At 41.9% G+C, this 21328-nt stretch overlaps 2 protein-coding genes across 4 annotated transcripts; one reads left to right on the top strand and one right to left on the bottom strand.

Annotated features, from left to right (window-relative positions):
* Positions 1 to 105: 105 nt before the first annotated feature.
* Positions 106 to 10375, bottom strand: dync1li2 (dynein, cytoplasmic 1, light intermediate chain 2). The gene is made up of 13 exons (XM_072465395.1): positions 10203 to 10375; positions 9457 to 9530; positions 9194 to 9310; positions 8878 to 9108; positions 5844 to 6007; positions 4956 to 5049; positions 4704 to 4839; positions 4505 to 4616; positions 4364 to 4423; positions 4155 to 4199; positions 3974 to 4085; positions 3573 to 3698; positions 106 to 2934 (listed from the first exon to the last, which is right to left on the bottom strand). The coding sequence occupies exons 1-13, from the start codon at positions 10286 to 10288 to the stop codon at positions 2825 to 2827; spliced, it is 1467 nt and encodes a 488-aa protein (XP_072321496.1). The 5' UTR covers positions 10289 to 10375; the 3' UTR covers positions 106 to 2824.
* A 3309-nt stretch (positions 10376 to 13684) lies between these two features.
* LOC140381346 (uncharacterized) lies at positions 13685 to 17445 on the top strand. 3 transcript variants are annotated; one of them, XM_072465393.1, is made up of 3 exons: positions 13685 to 13857; positions 15046 to 16228; positions 16259 to 17445. In XM_072465393.1, the coding sequence occupies exons 2-3, from the start codon at positions 15052 to 15054 to the stop codon at positions 16990 to 16992; spliced, it is 1911 nt and encodes a 636-aa protein (XP_072321494.1). In that variant the 5' UTR covers positions 13685 to 13857; positions 15046 to 15051; the 3' UTR covers positions 16993 to 17445. The 3 variants fall into 3 exon arrangements, with proteins under 3 accessions (XP_072321494.1, XP_072321495.1, XP_072321493.1); XM_072465394.1 differs by having other exon boundaries at positions 15046 to 16350; positions 16393 to 17445; XM_072465392.1 differs by having other exon boundaries at positions 13686 to 13857; positions 15046 to 17445.
* The last annotated feature ends 3883 nt before the right edge of the window (positions 17446 to 21328 follow it).

The raw sequence follows: 21328 nt of genomic DNA, 5'->3' as shown, positions 1-21328 counted from the left end.
TAAACCGATATTGATACAGGTGAATTTAGAATCATCAGTGACAGTAACCAATGTCATGTGTTATTAGTGTTGTTAGGAGCATGTAATGCAAAACAATAGACTCACTACAGTTTGGATTCTTGTTTTATTGAAGCCAGGGGGTTCGATTAACATGGTTTCTTTGTAGCATGAGCTAGAATCCACATGGCTGCTGCTTATAAGCGACTCGTGTTTTACAATCAACCTTCAGGACAGAAAAACAGCCATGTGCTCACAATGGACTTATCCTGATTACAAACAGGCTAAAGCGGATGCTTGTAGCCCGTTAAATGTGTAGACGCCAGTCAATAGTGGTCGAAGGCAATTGAGTTAAGAAGTGAAGAGGCAGTTGCGTTCCAACAGTATTCAGTACAAAAGTTAGAACTGATCATGGTTTAGTTCAAACTGTACAAAGAGCAAGTGCAACTTTCAAAGTGCGCAGCATGGGAGCATCATTCCACTCAGATAATGCCAAATTTAACAGTGGTGGCTCTAATGTATAGGATGGGATGACTTCATACCAAGTTCCCAAACAACAAAACTTGCTTGTACCAAAAAAGGAAAAAAAGTAAACCGCTTTGAATAAATCAAAATAAAGGCTTGAAATGTGTTAAATAATTCATTAACTGTATTTCTTATGTCAAAGAAACCATTAAAAGGTAGCACTTTTCAAAAGGTTTCAGAGGCAAATGCATTTATTTACTTTGCTGAGAGTTAAGGTTTTTCTTTTGCCTGAGATGTTTCATGCTTATGTTATTTGCCCAGACAAAGGGCTGGTTTGAATTTACTGTGCCACTTCCAAGATGTTTAAATTGTGCTTTACCAACTTAGGGGGCAGTTGTTCCTGCTGTACAGTCTACAAGATTATATCAAAGGCAAAAACATAAAAAGTGGGGGGGATAAGTGCCTAAGTGTTGTCAATTTGTACTAGAATTCGAATTGTAAAGATAAATGGTGTTAAAGAGTTTCGGTTGTCACATTCCCAAATGTAATGCCGCATTTTGCATTTCAAACTGGGAATTTGCAACATCTGAGGATCTATTTACTGTAGTGGAAGCAGCAGCATCAGGCAGAGGCCTGGGATGCACAGGCTCCATGCAGGCCAAGGGAAAACTGGTTAATCATATGGATGCAAAACAACATTTTACCTTGATTTTTCTTTGGTTACATGTCATTTATGACTACTGTATGAAAGTTGCATCCCCTTCTGCTTCTATTTTGAAGAAAGAGGCACTTAACATCCATAGGATTAAGCAAGTTCTTGCATATGGTTTGATATTAGGTTGACATATGACATTATGGTGTAAACCTTTAAACAGTTGATATAACAGAATTGTAAAAAAAAAAAAAAAAAAAATTACAGGAAAATAACAGACTAGAATACACATATCAATAGAGTCAAGGCAAGGTGCCAGTGTGAAGAACATAGCAGTACAGTGAAGGCAATGGTCAGACTGAAAAGGGCACAATCACACACCCCAAAACAAAAAAGCTAAAAATGTCTGCACTGGTGTTCCTACAGCAGCTACATTTGGGAATGTTCATCATGCAGGAAACAGTTTGAATAGTATGAGAAACCCTTAGCTGCAAATATGACGCTTTTTAGATCAGATTTCGTTTCAACAACAGCTACTCAACAATATATCTGGTTTGGCAGCAAAGCGAGTGGTTTTAACTGTTCAATTGAGATACGGATCATGTGGTTTCTAATAATACAGTATCAGCAGTTCGCTTGAAGGCATCCAATCTATTTCTCTACAGATTTCAAATTTCTAGGCCACATATATCATTTCAAAATAAAAGACCACAGGCTTGTTGCACAATGACAATAATGTAAAAAGAAATAAATTATTTGAATGACAAGAAAAGGGCAAACACCTTTAACCAATAACACGACAGAGCATTTCCTCAAAGCACGTCCACAATGACAAAACCAGCTAACTCTGCGAGGCACTTGGGAGTAATAGTAGGAAAGACGCTGCACTGTTCCCTCCCCAAATATACACAGCTGGAGCTGAAGAAGTCATTTTGTTGCAAACTCTGGCCTATCAAATATCTACTCGTCTCATTTAGTCTACGCTGAAGCTCAAAAAGAATTGCATCTTTGAAATGTCAAAGTTAACCTGAATAGATTTTCAAAGTATATTTACAGGATCTTTGAGATGGCGATATGGTGCACTGTCTGGACAAGTCATTAGTGTCGTGACGTCAGTGGCATTTTAAAGTGTTATACAGATGAATGTTTAAACCAATAAATGGTGAACAAAAATAAAATAAAAATAACTTTGTATAAATACATAAGTATATCCAACATTTTGTACATACTACATAATGTTTGCAAATAGTTTAATTTATTTTCTAAGTGAAGAGTAACATTTTAAATACCTTTCCAATCACAACAAAATTCCTTCCATAACTTAAGTTGAACCAGAAGTATTTCCACTTATTTACCCCGAGAGAGAGCGTGTTTTACATTAGCGACCCGCAGCCCAGCGCTTCAGGGCTGTTGCCAGGGAGTGTGCACACGTTTCCATAAACCGACATCCGTCACAAAATGACATTTACAGTTGACGAGAGAACAGGATAAAGCCAAGCACAAGTCCCTCATCAACACCTGTGTCTCCCATCTCTCCCTCTCCTCTGTTCTCCCATTATCACATTCGATCGCCACCTAAACCTCATTTTGTCCAAACCACTGTGTGCTGTCTGTTAGAAGAATTGGGAATTTGGTCATTATTTTATGCTCACATACACATTTATCTTCCAGAGGATTAACGCTGTGGATGATGATGCTGATTTGTTGCCTTCACGCTTCGCTCTCTGGCGCCGGTAAATTGTTCGCTGAAACCATGGAGTCCTGCTTTCGTGTCATCCTGTCCAACTCTGCCTGGACGTCAGTCAAACCCGGCTTCTGCCCTTGGAAAAGAGGCAGAGAACAAAAACACCAAAAGTAATCTCCTGTAGCGTCTGTGTCAAAGATGAGGTCAGCAAGCAGATGGAGGGAGGATGGAGGTGAGATGCTGCCAATGGTGGGTTCACTGCCACAGGTACATGCTACAAAGGGTACTCATGGAGTGTTATATCTATGTTTTATTTTAGGTTTGAGGTACTAATATTGCTTGTGAACCAATATGCAGATGTGTTTTCCCAAGCTCAAGTCTCAAATCCTGAGGTACTGCATTGTCTTGCCGGTTAAAAGTCAAATGAAGCATGACGAGAACACATGCACGATAGGAAACGTTATAAGTTAGTCGAGCCATGACAATCAAATGCAAACAGACCCACTCAAAATCAACACCAAGGAAAAGATCCAAATAGTTGTGACTTTTCCTTGGTCTTGAGTGTGTGCCTGGGGCTGTATAAGGGATGCAGATGGGTGGATGCTGAAGGGAAGAACATACAGGCCTGACAACTCCTCAGATTTAAGAGGTTCAAGATTAAAGGCACGTTCTCCTTTGAATGTTTATTTCAGACTGAAAAACTCAAGACAATCCTCAAGACATGCTGCTATTGTAGCAATTGTTTTCTTGACTTAAACAGACTTTAGACGATACCTGTTTTCTTGGCAGAGCCTTGTACTCCGGCCCCGACAGGAGACGCAGGGCCCCCGGGAGACCCAGTCTTTTTACTCAGCAGACTGTTGAAGAAGTTAGCCAGCACTCCCTCATTGGCTGCACCTGCTACAGGAAATACAATAAATAGTTTTAGAGCCATAGTTAATCAGATGTTGTAAATGCCCTGTTTGAAATGCAAAAATAATCGAGACATTAGAGACTAAAACATCCAAAAACAGTTTATATACTTCACAACAAACCTTGGCAATACATTTCTCATGGCACACACAAGTCCACATCTGTGTTCAACACTGCCCCCCTCAGGCCCTGTTCTGTAGCACACTTAAAGGCTGACGGGCAGTGCAACTGAAGCTTAGCTTTAATGTCTTTTTGACTTCTACCTTTCATGTTTGGATCCGGCTTCTTGACAGCAGCCATGGACCCAGCCGTGACACCGGTTTGGCCTCGGCCTGCAGGTCTGGGTGAACCTGAGGCTGTACGAGCTGGAGACTCCTACAACAGAAAAAACACTGCAGTGACTCTATAAAGGGCATTGTATGATGACACTGTACAACAACTCACTGTGGCTCCTCTTGTCGGTGTGGCTGGCTGCTTTGCTAGTAACGACTAGGAAAGTAGAAAATATAAACATTACACAAGAACTAAACTAGAAAAACTTCAAAGGCACAGTCTTTGTGACGTCAAATTGATTTGAACTGAATATCGAATGTCAGCGCAGAGAGTGAAAAGTGTAGTGCATTTTAAAACACTGCCATGTGTGTAGTACACACCTGCTGCTTCATGAGGAAAACCTGCTCATCCTCAGAGCAGATTTCTTTGTCATGCACCAGCTGAAAAGTAAATTTGGGAAAAATGGGTTGACAAAGGGTGACCGCCATCAGTACAATGTGTTTGAATAGTTATTTCCTTACCTTTCGCACTGGTGGCTGTGTAATAAAATCCTCAAAAGGATCTTCTGGTCTTACTGTTGATAAGTTTTCGTGCAAAATTCCAATTTTTTTCTCATTGTCCCATCCAGATGGACTGAAAAAAAACAGGGCACAAATAGTGTGGGTGCTAACACTCAAAATATAATATTATGGCATGATTATTTTAAAAACAGTTACTTACATGAAAACTGCATCTTTCTCCACCACTAAGGCAGGCGTGGTGAACCGGAAGTCATACAATTTATGAACTATATATTTGTAAAGCAAATCCAGATTCTTTTCTTCTTTGACTGAAGTGTAGATCAAGCCAGCTCCATCTAATTAGTGGAGTTAAAGACATAATTTGATTCAAATGATTCAACTAATGCATTTTAAGTTCTATATGAAGCCTTGGAACACAGTAGCCATAATATATTTGAAATGGAAAGGATACATTGTAGACAAAATGTTCTGATGTGAGACTGGATGAAATCAAAGTGCTCATCTCTGTAGTCTTGCTCCTTTTCCAATACAGCGACTGCATCACACTGAAAAGGAAAGATTATTTTTAGGTCGCAATTTGTACACAGAGTCATTTAATATATTTATTTAGAGACACATTAAACTCACAATACAAATAAAAGACGGGTAATAAAGTGAAGCCCTGACAAACGGGCTCGGATGGTAGAGGGAAGTATGAGGTAAATGTTCTAGTCACAGAGGCATGTGAACCTGGGCTGATGTTTCACTGTGTTCTAAAACAAGCTGTTGCCTTATAATACAATAATGCAGGCTTGTTACAGGACAATGGTTCAGAATATATTACAATAACGCCATGGAAATATGATACTAGGCATTTAAAGTATGATGACTTGCATTTATTTAGTAGTGAGCACTTAAAAATGTAAATACATACAATATATATAATGTCTCAGACTGTAGCTGCGATGGTCAAATGTCATTGGCAAAATAGACTTTTTTTAACATGCAATTTACTCCCTTGTCTCTCATCCCCCATTTCACACTGAACTTTCCTGTCAATAAACCCTATGTGCAACAAAATTGAAAAATAAAATATCGGTAACATTAAAACAAACCTTTTTGCCAAGATTCAGGACACAATTAGTTTAAATAAAACTTCATGTTATATGTAAGTGCAGCATATTGCTAAAATATAAAAGGTTATCATTTCATTGTTCAGTTTAGGACACTGATCTTTTTGTTGGTACTCAATGATGGTTAGGATTAGCGGCTTTGAAACTAAATGTTCCAGGTGAGACCATGTGTTTGTCTTTGGTTTAAGGCCTCCGCCTTCCTGCTTATGGGAAACTCTAGTACTCACCTTTGTGCAAACTACTAGCACTGGAATGCCCAGGTTGTGCGTTAGTACGTTGTCTCCAAGCGGCAAAACCACAGCGTCATCCTCTGGCCCTGCAGGAGCTCTTCTCTGAGGGGAGGACGGGGTGGCCTCCTCGGGCTCTGTGTACTCCTGAAAGGATTTTACCACTAGAGGAAACAAAGACATAAGATACAAATATTATATACAGTATATTGATCAAGGAAATCTACAAAAAGCTGCATTTGATCATGTGCTTTAATAAACCAGAAGCTTCCTGTGCTCCCAGCTGTGCAGAGCTTCAGCTAGGTTCACAACCAGGATGTTTTGGCCCACTTCCTCAGCAGCAGCTCAGGGAATGCAGACAGGGACAAAACACAACGCCTTCACATTCACACATGGGATTAGCATGTGAGGCCAGCAGTTATTTCATGTAAACTTAAGCCCTCAGTAACTAAAGTATGTGTTTAAGTCCACCAGACTGAAATGTGACAGGCTTTTGAACATGGACAGGATCTTCTATTGCATTTTAGGTTAGTAATAATAAGAAAAAATCTAAAAAAAACAATATTTGCATTTAAATATAGAAGTCTAAAAACTACATTCATGTTTTATGAAAGCAGCTGAGTAGTAAGGGTACAATGATTAGGGTGCATGATTTTCATTGTAACAACCGTACAAAGTTGTAAGAAAAGTGAAAGAGACTTTGGCCCTTTATCTATTTTACAAATGAAAGGTGAGGTCTACAGACACCAATATAAAGTAAACCAATAAACCAATGCCTACTAGCGTCTCTAAGGTGACAGTTTGTTCACGCAGTAAAACCAACTTGAATAAAAGCGTCATAGTTTACAAGTTAAAGAGTGAGCAGTGAGTGGTATGTTCAAACCAAGCGTTGGTATGAAAATATAAATTTTCCGTGTTTCAAACCTTGGCCCAACAAAAAGCATAACCTGTAATTTGACCAAGAACAATTCCAGCAGCAGCAGCAGCAGCATGAGTTTCAGCACAGCGGGCGTTTGGGTGTCCGGCCTACTGCCTGAACTCAAAGCGGCTCCGTTTACTTCCTGTCGCTGACGCTGTTGTCTGAGGGCTGTACCCATGATGCAAGAGGCCTGCAAGACTCACAGGACCCAAGCCACCCAGAGAGGAGCAGGGCGTCTGCCAGCTGCCCTCAACAAATATGTCATCCTACTTCCCAGCAGTCTCACAAATATAACACTACAACTCTGATCCGACGGCTTTAAATACACATTTACTTCAAATCTTCTAATGTAATAAAACATTAATAGTGACAATGACAAGAGGTGAATAACATGAAAAGGTTATGTCGCGGTTAAGGGTAAAGCCCAACCTTTAAAAGACACTTTTGTAGCCCACATTGGTGAGCATAATATCACGGGACAACCTGACAATGTATTAATAGTGAATTATTGACAGAAGAGATTTACCAATATTACGGCTGCAACTTTTGATCGATTATTCTAAGCTAATTTCAAAACAATAATCGTAATTTTATTTTGATAATTATAATTGTTATCTGGACTATACATACTCTAAACCACATACAAAAATACCTTGTATGCAACAAAAGACAGTGATATTATTGTGAAAATGTATAACCAGTTTCCTATTTTCATAAATAATATACTTTATTCTTAAATATTCTGTCTAGAAGCCTTCACCATTTTAAAATGATTGTGTTGATAATGTATTTTAATGTACAATAGAAATAATGGTTCGACTAGTAGACTAATACTTTTAAGTTTGAGCTTTTTTTTTCTTAAACAGATTTAATAACTATAAACATAGTTCCTGTGCCTCACTCTTCATACAAAATCTCGATGATTTATTAGACTCACAATCCTGTTTCACTACTTCTTTTAAAATTGTTTTATGTTGCACCGAATCACCAAGACAAGTTCCGATGTTTGTGAATTCAGTTCATTGACAATGGCAATAAACCCTTTCTGATTCTATAATCAGATATATTGAGCTGTGCCCTTCTCACAGTGTTCAAATACAGCTTAATTTTAGCTTCTCAAAACATCAGGCTATGATTTAAGATATGCTATGCTTTAAGCTGTGAATTTGCCACTGAGTGCAAATATCATCCTGAAAAAAACTTCTGCATAAAGTTAATCAAGTACAAGTGCAATAGGGCTGCACAATATATTGCAATCGAATCCTAATTTGAATTGGGGCGATTACTAAATCACAGATGTTGCCATTTTTGGGGGGGGGAATAGAATGTCCACAAGAAAAATATATTTTCTCAGACATTATTGCTCATGGACAATAAATTATTTTTTTATTAACAATAAAAATAATGTACAAATTGCAATACTTTTTTTTAAACTCTGAACTGAAATCGTGCAGCCCCAAACTCATGTTGCTTTGAGGGACCTGTATTCATATTCAGTCATTGTTCAAACAGCATCACCTGAAACAAGGAAGTTGAACTAAAACCATCAACTTCAAATTAGCTACACCTTTATCAGCGTAGGCCCATGTTTTACCACTTGACACTTGAGACGGCATGTAAAGACACGTTCTGATGAGCAAGTCTCACATTAACGCTTAGCAAGAAGCTATGCAAATGTCTCCAAATGCCCCACAGACATGACATTTAAAAGGACAAAATTATCAAAAACAGTTCATGTGAAACAAGGAGACTTTGAAAATGAACAAGAACAACCATTGATCTGAAGTGGCCTGGAGGCAGAGCACACAGCTGAGGATCATGGGCCTCGCTGGTGATGACCTAGAAACAGCCATGATAAAGTCAAACATTATAAAGAGCTTGCCTTTCATGCTACACAGTGACCAATCTCCTTTTTCCCCAGTTCCAAAGCACCCTGTGTATAGCATTATGTAAGAGTTTAACTATTTCTACCGTTAAACACATTTTCTATGCACCCTGTAGAGGCAATTGCGAATGTTTATGTGGCCCGATACACTTTTTAAATGAAGATGTTATGAAACAGAAACCGCTATTCTCTCAGACATATTTAGTCAGAACATATTAAACCGTACTTACTTTTTTGTTCCATTTCTCTGATATCCTCTGGTGTAACCTTGAGCTTGTCTATGTGATCGCGAAGCACGCTCGCCCACTTCTTCAGTGACTCCATAACGGTCCACGGCCGTGACATATCCACAACGAACATAGCTAAACAGTCAGGTAAGGTCTGAGGCGAAACCGCAAACTTAAGCAGACCCTTGTGGTAAAGGTCTCCATCCAGAATCCAAACATTGCACCGTGTAAGATCTGAAATAACGGCAAATTAGACATATTAATTGATACATTTTTGAGTTTATTTCGGGGCTGTCGACTCATTACTAAGTACACTCACCGTCTCGGTCTTCATCGTGAACGCTTAAGTAAAGATACTCCAGCCCCCTCCCTTTTTTGTTGTGGTCTGCTCCTTGAAGTTTGGCCATAAGTGTTGTTTTTCCTGATCCATCCTCACCTGAAAAAAAGTCATGTTATTGTCACTACTAAACAATAGTGTTCATTATTATTTGACACATATAATAAAAATACCATACATTTGTCATTAATTCTACAACAACACTGACATTAAAATATACAATTCAACAATGCATCGATACTTACCAAATATCAGAATATTTTTCCCTGATGGTAACTTTGAATTTGATCTGGTTGAGACTTCACTCAGTATGGAGGTCCTGCAGAAAGAAGCACATTTTAGACATGTATGTACAAGTTTACACTGTCATATTATATCATATTGAAGCTTTTTGTTTTGTTCTCATTTTCAGCACTGGAAAAACAGGGGCATTGGCATTTTCAACATGACAAAAACAGGAAATGGTCAAGTATTTTGCAGAAAACCAGTATGTCCTACAAATAAAAAGCGTATTATGTTCAACAACCGAATACTCATTCGTACATAAGTATTTAAAACTGCTGTGAACAGACATTGATCCAGATAAATATGTATTTATTTGTACTGTGGGATCATCAGCTGGGTTGACTTGGATCCTAAAGTTACAGCTAGCTTGTTCCCTTCTGTCGGAACAGCTAGCTCTGAACCAGGCAGGAGCTGTCAAATCTCCCCCTAACACAGACAACAAGTCACACGTGACGATTATATTAGCAAGGTTAAGACAATTCCTCGTGGTGTTATTATAGTTATTGACTGTAGTCTCAGTTTGCGGCGCCGCTCACATAAAAACATGAAGTAGGTGCAATCACTGAAGCTAACTCTGCTGCTAGCACTGTGCTTAGCCGGTGGTGCTTGTTTGGGAGCAGCAGTGACAAAGCAAAACTTTCATGTTTATGGCTTTATTACAAGACATTGTAATTAAAGAAATTAGACAGGTAAAAGAGAGACTTGCCAGAGGTTTTGACCCTCTTCGTCTTCATTGTTGTTGTCGCCTGCCCCAGCAGCGGCCGGGAGTTGTTTCTCCAGGACGGGAGCCATCTTCTCTCTGAGACCACAAAGACGAGGCCCTGCCCGGGCTCCGCTAGCGCCGCCTTCACGCACAAGCCAACAGGGCGTTTGATTCAGCCACAGCGAGAGCCCGAGCTGCTCACGCAACTCACGCAGCTCACGCAACTCAGATAAAAGGATCACACCGTCTAATGCACTGCCCGCTACACTGTCCCCTACACACTGCCCGCTACACTGTCCCCTACACTGTCCCCTACACCCCTACACTGCCCGCTACACTGTCCTCTACACCCTGCCCCCTACACTGTCCCCTACACCCCTACACTGCCCGCTACACTGTCCACTACACTGCCCGCTACACTGTCCACTACACTATCCACTACACTGTCCCCTACACTGCCCGCTACACTGTCCCCTACACTGTCCACTACACTGTCCCCTACACTGTCCCCTACACTGTCCCCTACACCCCTACACTGCCCGCTACACTGTCCACTACACTGCCCGCTACACTGTCCACTACACTATCCACTACACTGTCCCCTACACTGTCACCTACACTGCCCGCTACACTGTCCACTACAGAGTCCACTACAGAGTCCCCTACACTATCCACTACAGTGTCCACTACACTGCCCACTGCACTGTCCACTACACGGCCCGCTACACTGTCCCCTACACTGTCCCCTACACTGTCCACTACAGAGTCCACTACACTGTCCCCTACACTGCCCACTACACTGTCCACTACAGAGTCCACTACACTGTCCCCTACACTGTCCACTACAGAGTCCACTACAGAGTCCACTACACTGTCCCCTACACTGTCCCCTACACTGCCCGCTACACTGTCCACTACACTGTCCACTACAGAGTCCACTACACTACCCACTACACTGTCCCCTACATGGGCCACTACACAGTCTACTAAAGACAAACGGCCGTATGTGGCCCGCGGGCCGTAGTATGCCCACCCCTGTACTAGAGTCTACTACAGAGTCCACTACACAGTCTACTACAGAGTCCACTACACAGTCTACTACAAAGTCCAGAGTCCACTAAAGATTCCACTACACTGTCCACTGACTACACAGTCTACTACAGAGTCCACTACACAGTCCTTAGGGACTGGTTGTGTGCAAGGACAGCAAAGGGAGGCGATTGGAACTAAACGTCTGGGTGGAAAGGACATTCTTGTGTCTGATGGTGAAAGAAGCACGGTCAGAGGAGTTATCGTAGGCGTCCCTACGACGGACTGGAGCTACAGTGGTGGAGGCTAGGCGGTTGAAGGTGACCCGGTCTGGGGTAAGATGTGGCAGCCTGTCGATAATGATAAAAGTTGAAGGTAAATGTCTGCCTAGTGAGGTGTTCATTGGGTACATGTGCTATAGCGTCAGGCCATATGTTCCGCCGCCCCTGCGTTGCTTTAAGTGCCAGCGCTTTGGGCATATTGCAGCCGTCTGCAGAGGGAAGCAAAGATGTGGTAAATGTGCAGGAGATCACGAGTATGGGAAGTGTGACGAAGGAGCAAAACTGAAGTGTGGGGAAGAACATAGCTCTGCCTGCAGGGGATGCAGGTTTAGCAAAAGAGCAGCTGAGGTGCAGAAAATGAAGGTCTCTCAAGGTATATCCTATGCAGATGCAGTCAAGAATTTTTCAAGTAACGAGGTTAAAGTAAATACAGTGAGAGAAGCCAGCATGGCTCCCAAGAAGTGTGAAGGTTCCAAGTGTGGAGGTTCCAAGTGTGGAAGTTCCGGAATTAATGAGAATAGCTTGGTTGTGGATAGAGGATTTTGTACTCTTTATGTTGGATGTTTTAAACTGTGCTGCTTAAACTCAAAGCAGAACTGAAAGGATCAGGATCATTGCTAAAGCTGCAGGAAGATTCCTTGGAACAAAAGAGCTTGAACTGGCAGAAATAGAAATCCGGCTAAAAGCGCTAAATTATGGAGGTCTACTTTTGGGGAATCAGAGTGATCAGAGTGAAGAACTAGAGGTGGGGGCGTCACTGGTCCCCAGTCTCGTAGATGCACGGCTGCCAAGCAGCGACATCAGTGGAAAAATCAAAGCCTAAAGAATGAAGCCTAAAAAATAAAGCTGTACGGCAGAAGCACCAAACATCAAAGAAGGAGAGGAAGATGAAGAAGAGTCAGTCCTGGAATGAAGCCGGTCGGACTCTGGAAAATGAAGTCTGAAGAATAAAGTCTGGCGGTAATGCAACACTTGGATGCCAACCGCCATAAAAGAACAACAACAACAACAACAACAACAACCACAGATTCCACTACAGAGTCCAGTACACTGTCCACTACACTGTCTAATGTTGTACAAAATGACACTTGGCAGGGTGCGTGATGATAAAATACACATTCAGCTCTTCCTCAGTTTTAATATTAGCGCACAGCATTGTGTTTTTAAAAAGGCCTATTAAAAATATAGGTAGGATTTTATTTTATTGAAATGAAAACAAATAAATAAACACATGATATAATTAGGCCTATTGAAAATAAAAATGATTGAAGCCCCAGTCATTGAGCTTTCTTCTACTGCTGTAGCTGTAGGTCCTCCATGAAGAGGTATGTGAAGTGAATTAAGGATTAGTGGACTCATTTCCCTTCAAAAGGCCAGTCAAAAACAACAAGACTATGCATGAGCCTGCAGTGAGAAGCCACAAAGGCAAAGGCACAAAAATAGGCCTATTTAGACTTGTTTTTATTTCAGCATGTAATCTTCATATTCAGACAAACAAAATTTAATAATTTCCAGTCCCCTTCAACTACTGCTTAATAAAGCTTTGCAAAGATCTCCTTTGTTTGGCTATTGATTCATTTTAAACAAGATTATTTTTCCTGCTGATTTAAAATAATTGAAAATCATTATTCATGACTGGATGAGCATAAGACTATTAACAAAAAAGCTGTACACATTCTCCAGTAGATGGCGGACTTGAGCTTACATGAGCCTTCAACTTCAATGATTTCCCTATAACCTGTTATCAATGCATCTGGGGTCTGTAAAAGTGGTGTACTTTTTGCCTTCTTTTTTATCTAATACATTCAGTTCAGACAAAGCACTATATTATCCAGGTCACTTTGTTAGGGAAAAACATATTTAAAGGGTGTTAATAATACAATCACCTACCTGTTCAAATAAACATTTTAAACTTACAAATATTTAGAACATACCCCATAGATAAACCTTATTTCTTCTCATTATGCCACTGTGGCCTCAGCATATCCAATACTAAATCAAATGGGCAAATATAAGCGTGTGATCATGTTGTGGACATTGCTATTTAGCAAACAAATAAGCCTAATATAGTGAAATTTAAGACAAGAAAATAAAAAGCGTGTGATAATTTGAGCAGAACAAGTGTCGGTCGGAAAGGGAGTGGGTGTGTGCATTAGAGGAGGGATTTCTCTGGGAGGGCAGCCTATTGTGGGCAGGCTGGATTGTGATAGCGACAGATGTCTGGAGAATTGCGAGGGGCGCTACTCAGTTGAGTCCCAGTGCACTTGGGAAAGCAGGGGCGAAAGCTGCAGCTGTCACTCCAAAGGTTTATCTTCACAACCAGGAATCCAGCTAAAAGAACTTATAAGGTGGGTGCTCAAATACTTTCTTTTTGAACCATAATTAGACAATTATTGAAGAAAAAAAAAAAGTGTGAATAAAGGTATAAATGAGCCTATGCCCTTTCCTTGCACGCTATTTCAACTGGTTTGATTTCGTGCGTATTTTACAGTAGTTTTACCTGCTATCGTAAATTGAATAGTCGAATTTTACATTTGATAGAACGTGGTTTGTGGCTGTTGAAGACAGACATGTGTGTTTGGATTACAGATCTAGTTACTTTTGCGCAAATATGCGACATTTTCTAATCATGAACAAAAAAGGGCAGAGCAGCTGAGAGGCAGTGGGAGGGTAGAAATGGGGGATGGAGGAGACCACTCCAGCTTCTTATCTTGATGGTTGTATGAAGCATGTAACCTGTCTATAAAGTCCCTTTGTTGAAGCTTAGAGTCTCCTTGAGCGCAGCTGAACATTGTTTTTTTGCTATCCAAGCCCAGCTCCTCGCTTTCGTCAGAAATACGCTCTGCTTTATGGTTCATTCCTTTGTTACCGGCATTGCCTCTTCCTGTGCGCGCAGACCTCTCGCGCATCGGAGAAACCTGTTAACTCGGAAAGAAATTTAATCATCGCACATTTGCTGCATTGGGCTGCAACGCACCGTTGTATAGGCCGACATACACACACATATTTAAACAGTAATTCAAAGGTGCGTAATGCGTAAAAAGGACCAACATAGACACCGCAACCTCACTTTAACAGGCCAGTTGATGAGTAATTGTCCATGGAGCGGCTCCACTTAAGCTACTTAAGCCAAAAAGTCCACTGGGCATAAGCTTTTATTCACTGTGCTTGTGACGTCACGTCTTAATTGCCCCATTGCAGCACTATGGACAGTTCCCGGATTGTCTCTTACCTGTGCCAAAGTGCTTCAAAGTACATTGCTGGTATTGTCCTCATGGACATTTGTATTGGCCTATAACATGTTGTAGATTACAAAAATGCATGTTTTACTTTCAACTGTGTACAAAACAAAGCTTTACCACCAGTTCTCTTTTAGTTCCTGAAGGGAAGTATTGCTGTGTGGCAATCTCTCCCCCTATGGACTTCACAATGACACAGATAGACAGTGTGACATAAATGTAGACATAAGCTGTATGTCATCTGTTATGTTATATGTTATTTTTTTGTATACTTATCATATTCATGTTTCCTTAAAGGTAACCATGGGGAACAAACTGACTAAGAAGAAGAAGAATACCTATGATGTGACTGATCCCAAAGAAGCCAAGAATGACATTGCTGCAGTAGCAGCAGCCCAGCTAGCGGCTAAAGTAGAGGAAGCCCTGCCACCTCTTGTGGAGGAAGTGACTGCTAAGGCTGTTAATGCTGTGCAGGAGGTTGTTGGTTCAGCAGTCACTGCTGTGAGTGAAGCTGTGGGCATCACAGAAAAACCTAAACCCTCTGAACCAGAGCCTGCTGCACCAGAGCAACCACCTTCCAAAGAGGAGCCTTCTCCGGCACCTGAACCAGAGCCTGCTGTTGCTCCGACACCTGAACCAGAGCCTGCTGCTGCTCCAGCACCTGAACCAGAGCCTGCTGCTGCTCCAGCACCTGAACCAGAGCCTGCTGCTGCTCCAGCACCTGAACCAGAGCCTGCTGCTGCTCCAGCACCTGAACCAGAGCCTGCTGCTGCTCCAGCACCTGAACCAGAGCCTGCTACTGCTCCAGCACCTGAACCAGAGCCTGCTGCTGCTCCAGCACCTGAACCAGAGCCTGCTGCTGCTCCAGCACCTGAACCAGAGCCTGCTACTGCTCCAGCACCTGAACCAGAGCCTGCTGCTGCTCCAGCACCTGAACCAGAGCCTGCTACTGCTCCAGCACCTGAACCAGAGCCTGCTGCTGCTCCAGCACCTGAACCAGAGCCTGCTGCTGCTCCAGCACCTGAACCAGAGCCTGCTGCTGCTCCAGCACCTGAACCAGAGCCTGCTACTGCTCCAGCACCTGAACCAGAGCCTGCTGCTACTCCAGAACCTGAACCAGAACCTGCAGCTGCTCAAAAAGAACCAGAGCCTGCTGTGGCTCCAGCACCTGAACCAGAGCCTGTTGCTGCTCCAGCTAAAGAACTAGAACCTGTCACTGCTCCAGCACCTGAACCAGAGCCTCTTGCTGAACCAGAGCTTGTGGCAGAACCAACTCCTGAACCAGAGCCTGCTGCTGCTTCAGCACCTGAATCAGAGCCTGCTGCTGAACCAGCACCTGAATCAGAGCCAGTGGAAGAATCAGCACCTGTGGCAGAACCAGAACCAGTGGTGGTGCCATCCCCTGAACCAGAGCTGGTTGAAGAACCAGAACCGGTGGTAGTGTCAACCCCTGAACCAGAGCCGGTGGAAGAACCAACTCCTGAATCAGTTACAAAATCAGAACCAGAACAGGAGGTGGTACCGACCCCTGAACCCGACTCGGTGACTGAATCAGAGCCAGTGGCAGCTCCAGCCCCAGAACCAAAAGAGTCATCAACAGAAGTCCTAGAACCACTAGCTCCTGTAGAAGAACCAAAAGTGGAGGAGGTAGTAGCAGTTGAGGAACCTGCATCAGTTGTGGAGGAGCCACCAATAATAGCATCAGAGTCACCTGCTGAGCCAGAGGAATCTGAGGCACAAGAAGATGTGAATGAGCCAGTGGCAGCTGCAGATGATGGACAAGAAACCGAGGATGTCCAGAAAGTTGAGATCTTGGAGGAAGGGTCTAAAGAAGAAGTCGTTGCACAGGAATCCTCAGGAACTGAGACGACTGCAGAACCGGAAGTGGTCAATCCAGTTCCAGAGATTGTGATTTCAGAAACTGTCACTGGATGCGAAATTCCTGCTGAGGCTGAAGAGCATGCAAAATCCTCAGCAGAGATTGAAAATGGAGATTTAGAAGGCCCTGTTGTTGCGGCAATCACAGAGATGAATGGGGAGTGCGCAGAACCTACCGACACTACTATTAAACAGACAGAGGAATGTGTTAATGGAAGCGAAAGCCCAGAGGAAATACCTGTCACTAAGATTGACTTGGACATTAAAAAGGACATAAGCTTGAGTGGAGAAGTTGCAGAGGTTCATGATGCAGTGGCTAACATTGTGGAGGGTCTCAGCAGCACTGAGATCACACAGGCAGTTTGAAATCATGCAAATATTCAGTCAAAATGTGGAATCAGTTTAGTATTTGAATGGTGCGAGAGGGCCATCAAGGTGTCCAAAATGCAACTGATGTATTGTGGTATCCCAGGCCTATTTCTTTTAAATACCAAATCAAATGTGACCATTTGAGGACAGACAGAAGAGGAAGGTTAAATCTTAGAGGCCAGGACAGAAAGCTATCCAATCTGCAGAGTGAAAGTGTTGGACAGTCATACTAATCAATTTCATGTCTTTGGGTGCACGCCAGAAGGATAATCTGCCTTCTTGGAAATGGCAAAAGTTTGTTATTCTGTTTTAGAAATTCATACTGTATATTCTTACTATAAACTATATGCAGAGACATGAAATAATGTGTTGGGCTTTTATAAAAATGTGCCTGTGAGGATTGGATTAAACTGATTGTTCAAATAGAGAATAAAAATGTGTTATATCCTACAGAGATCTGTTGGTTTCCTCAGCTTTTGTAATGTTGAAATGCTTTTAACACAAAGTCTAACTTCATTGAAACATATTAACATTATAAACATATAGGTCCTGTTAATTAACAACCATAGATTAGCATTCTACTGCTGTTGGGCTGGTGCTTGGATATACTCGAAAGAGCAATGTCCCCTCAGTCACCAGGTACAGAGCAAATATTTGGGTTGGTTGAAGTGTTTGGCTATTGTATGAAGTCTAAATGACGTAACTGTAAACTGTTGCTGTATTCAACTGAAAACCTTCTTTAATGGTTGCTCGCTTACTTCTGGTGTTTTTTATATGCTAACACTTAACTAATCCATACCACTGTGGGGAACTACAGGGTGAAGGAGTGCTGATTTGCAGAAGGAAGAGAAAAAATAGAAAGGAAGCATGTTGTAATTCAAAGAGAAGTACATTTTGTTTAACATGAAAGGTTAAACAAATTCGGATTCAGGAATACAACGTACACAATGTTACAGCTAATCCGTTGTCCCGTGTTTTGATTTAATACAAACTTGCAGAATGCTGCCACGCCTGCTCCTCACACCAGTGTCCCACATTAACATGTCATTGTCATACAGGTGCACATATTTTAAAGAGCAAGGCTAAAGCAGTCTCCAGGTTCATTCAAAAGGGGCAGAGGCAATGTTTGGGGGTAAGTGAAGGGAGAAGAGCGTGTTCATCCAACCCTGGAATAACTATGGACCATGGGTCAAAGAATAGGGTGCGATGAGAGAGTGATAAAGGAGCCCTCCAAGAAGAGAAGTAGCTTCATAAGGAGCCCATCCACATACCAGTACTCTGGTTTCTAAAAAAAAATATGCCGCCACTGAACATTTATGAAAGGAATGCTGTAAAGAGGGCTTGGGGGCCCAGAGGATGAACTTGCTGGCATGTTTTTCTTTCTTCTTGCGGTACAGTTATGTCTCTATTTGCATGTGGGTTGCTGCTACAGGCTTCTACAAGCAAACAAACTCGTACTTTGGCAAATAAATGTAAAGATCTAAATAGTGTTAAAGAACTGTCCAAATGTTTAAGGGCAATTCTTGTAATAGTAATATGCTAGAATATAACACATCTTGTGTTAGTATTACTTAGAATTATAGTAACTTGCATCATGCAAGTTACTATGATGATGTAAAACAGTTCATAAATTCTCCTCTACCTCTCAGTATATCTCCCACTGTGTGTGTGTTTGTATGTCCTGTGCATCTTGATTCAAACAGTTCTTTAAAGTGGCATAGTTTGGAAAGGCCAGCTGCACTGCCTGGTTACGCTAACACTATGTTCTCTATATGCAGCCTCTCACAAAGCAGGGACTGTGTTCAAGCTCCTTTTTTCACTGTGTGAAAACTAGTCTGCAGACTTTTGCTTTTCTCAAATGAAGCTTGTAAGAAGGAAACGTGTACTAAATCCAAAGTGTATGAATTCCAGGAGGTCTTGACCTGCCTGAGTCAAGCTTAGATGTTGTGTTTTGGTAGGATATCTCTCATTATTTATTTTTTCATGATCAGGATTTTGTGTTTTGAAACAAGCATTAATTTAGAGAGAGACTGTATATACAACAATTTACAATTTAATTAAGTGCCTGTAAATCATTATGCAAGTTGACATTTTATGTGGAATGAATTTGCAGCAAATTTCGGGCAGATCAGTTGGTTTCATGTGAAGGTAAATAGATAAGTTACACTGATCAGTATTTATTATTTTATCTGGAGGCTGCAACAGGGGAACTGCACTCTAAAAACCTCTTCAGTCAAACACATTAACTCATTCTGCTCACTGTCGTGTGTGAACATGTTGATGGAGCTGCATGAAAAGAACAATGTCTTTAACATAGTGCTAAGTTTGGTATTTTGATCTAGCTGGCACCTGGTATTGGCACACAATAAGGGCATTCGCACCTTTCTTCTTCTTAGTAGTGCCTTGTTCATGTTCCAGTGTCCTCCGTTCTGGGCCCATCCATCTGGACATGTCCACTAATGCTGTCATTGTATCAGGATGGCCAGAAGCCTATTAGACAGACTTCAGTGGTAATAAGGATCAATATTGATCCATTGGTTTTGCCTAATGGATACTCAGAGAGGCAGTGCTTCCCCTTTGTCTGTAGCAGAAGCATCACCCCTGAGTCTGCACACACGTGCCCTGCATCTCCCTCACTGTACTCACAACACACACACACATACACGCACGCACACGCGCACACACACACACACACGCGCGCGCGCACACGCGCGCACACGCGCGCACACGCGCGCACACGCGCGCACACGCACACACACACACACACACACACACACACAAAGACATAGCTTTCTGTTTTCCTGACTGTGCTGATGCAGCCGCTGCTAAGAGCACTTTACAGCTGTCCATTCTCTATCTGTGCTGTTGTGTCGAGGCAGAAGATGAAGACTGTGTGAGGGATAAAAGGGGGCTGCAGTTTCTGTTTACACATTATCTGAGAAACATTTATAGCTCAGTGGACACCAGACATTTATGCCTTCAGCAATAGCCCTATTGTATAACCATTATAGACAAGTTGCTGTTGATCCACACTAATTGTACTGTCAACTCAAAACTACAGGTTTGGAGACAGTTACAGAGCTTCACTGCGCCGTAGTGGCCATCTCACTTTTCATTTTGGCTCATCAACTGCAGCCGTTTTCAGCGTCAACCTAACCCTCTATATCAGCAGCTATTCAATGCCATAGTCTGCAGCAGCAATAACAAAGTCAAATGTAAATCATGTAACACATTTCTGACTGTTTGCACCAGTTTTTTGTCTGTGGGAATACTCGACTTATATGTTTATAAATTTTTCTTCACAATTTATATCCGCATAGACAACAGTTTTTTCTTTTTCTTACATTTCTGACTTTTATCTGATTGTTAAAAGGCTATTATTGCACCTGACTATTCTGCTGAACAACTACTCACTGTGGTCTCTATTTCAAGTTATTGTCCATGATTGAGGGACAATGTTTTTTTTTTAAAGTAAAAAGCACCTTATTCTAACCAAGGAGACATGCTTGTGCAGTATTTGTTCATCTTATCTGAAAAGTGCAATTGAAAGTGTAGCCTACTATATGTGAGCATGGTATGTGTTTTAGATAGCAGCTGAAACTCAGTCACCTTGATCAGGGCGCAGGGCTTGGTATTTTAAAAAAAACACTGACTTTTCTTTCTTGCTGTCAACTCCATGGCATCTGAAGTGGTTTACACTATATGTAAAGTAAAGCAGCTTGGACACAGTACTCACAATACAGTCATAGGGAGGCACTTCCTGTTCTCAATGTCATACTTCTTTGTAGTAAAATTACAGTAGTAAATTCCATTAGCTGGATCAAGCATGTCTGCGTCCACTGGGCACAAATGACCTTGAGTGTGCCTCCAGTGACAGAGCTAAATCAAAGATACTGCTTGTTTAAGGCAGTCACTGCACATGGGTGTTCAGGCCCTGGTGAATAATTTATATGTGAAATGAAACGACCTATGGCACTTTGCAGACGGCCGGGCAAGGACTAAAGCGACAGAGAAGGGGGCTGGCTCAGGAAAGTTATTTACTATGTTTATATTTCCCAGAATGATTTAGAGAGGGACAGAGCGCAGAAAGTGAGGAAGAGAAGGGGAACTGATATACCATCGCTCAACAGGAGCCAGCAGTGGTGCATGTCTGAGAGTGGTTACAACCTGTTAGTACTGCCTCTTCATATGTGCACTTCTCATGTCCTCTGTTTTCTGTTTCAATACCAGCAGGAGACCACACGTCAAAGAGGGGCAGTATTTCTGAAGCTAAAGGAAGCCTGCTCTCATTGGCTGTTTGATGTATGGGTTAGTGGGGTAAAAGTCGTGGGAC

The sequence above is a fragment of the Eucyclogobius newberryi genome, unplaced genomic scaffold, assembly GCF_026437365.1.
Source record: "Eucyclogobius newberryi isolate DKJ021-1_F unplaced genomic scaffold, fEucNew1.0.hap1 SCAF_5, whole genome shotgun sequence".
NCBI lineage: Eukaryota > Metazoa > Chordata > Actinopteri > Gobiiformes > Gobiidae > Eucyclogobius > Eucyclogobius newberryi.
The sequence above is the reverse complement of the archived record's forward strand: the minus strand, read 5'-3'. Positions and strand labels throughout refer to the sequence as shown.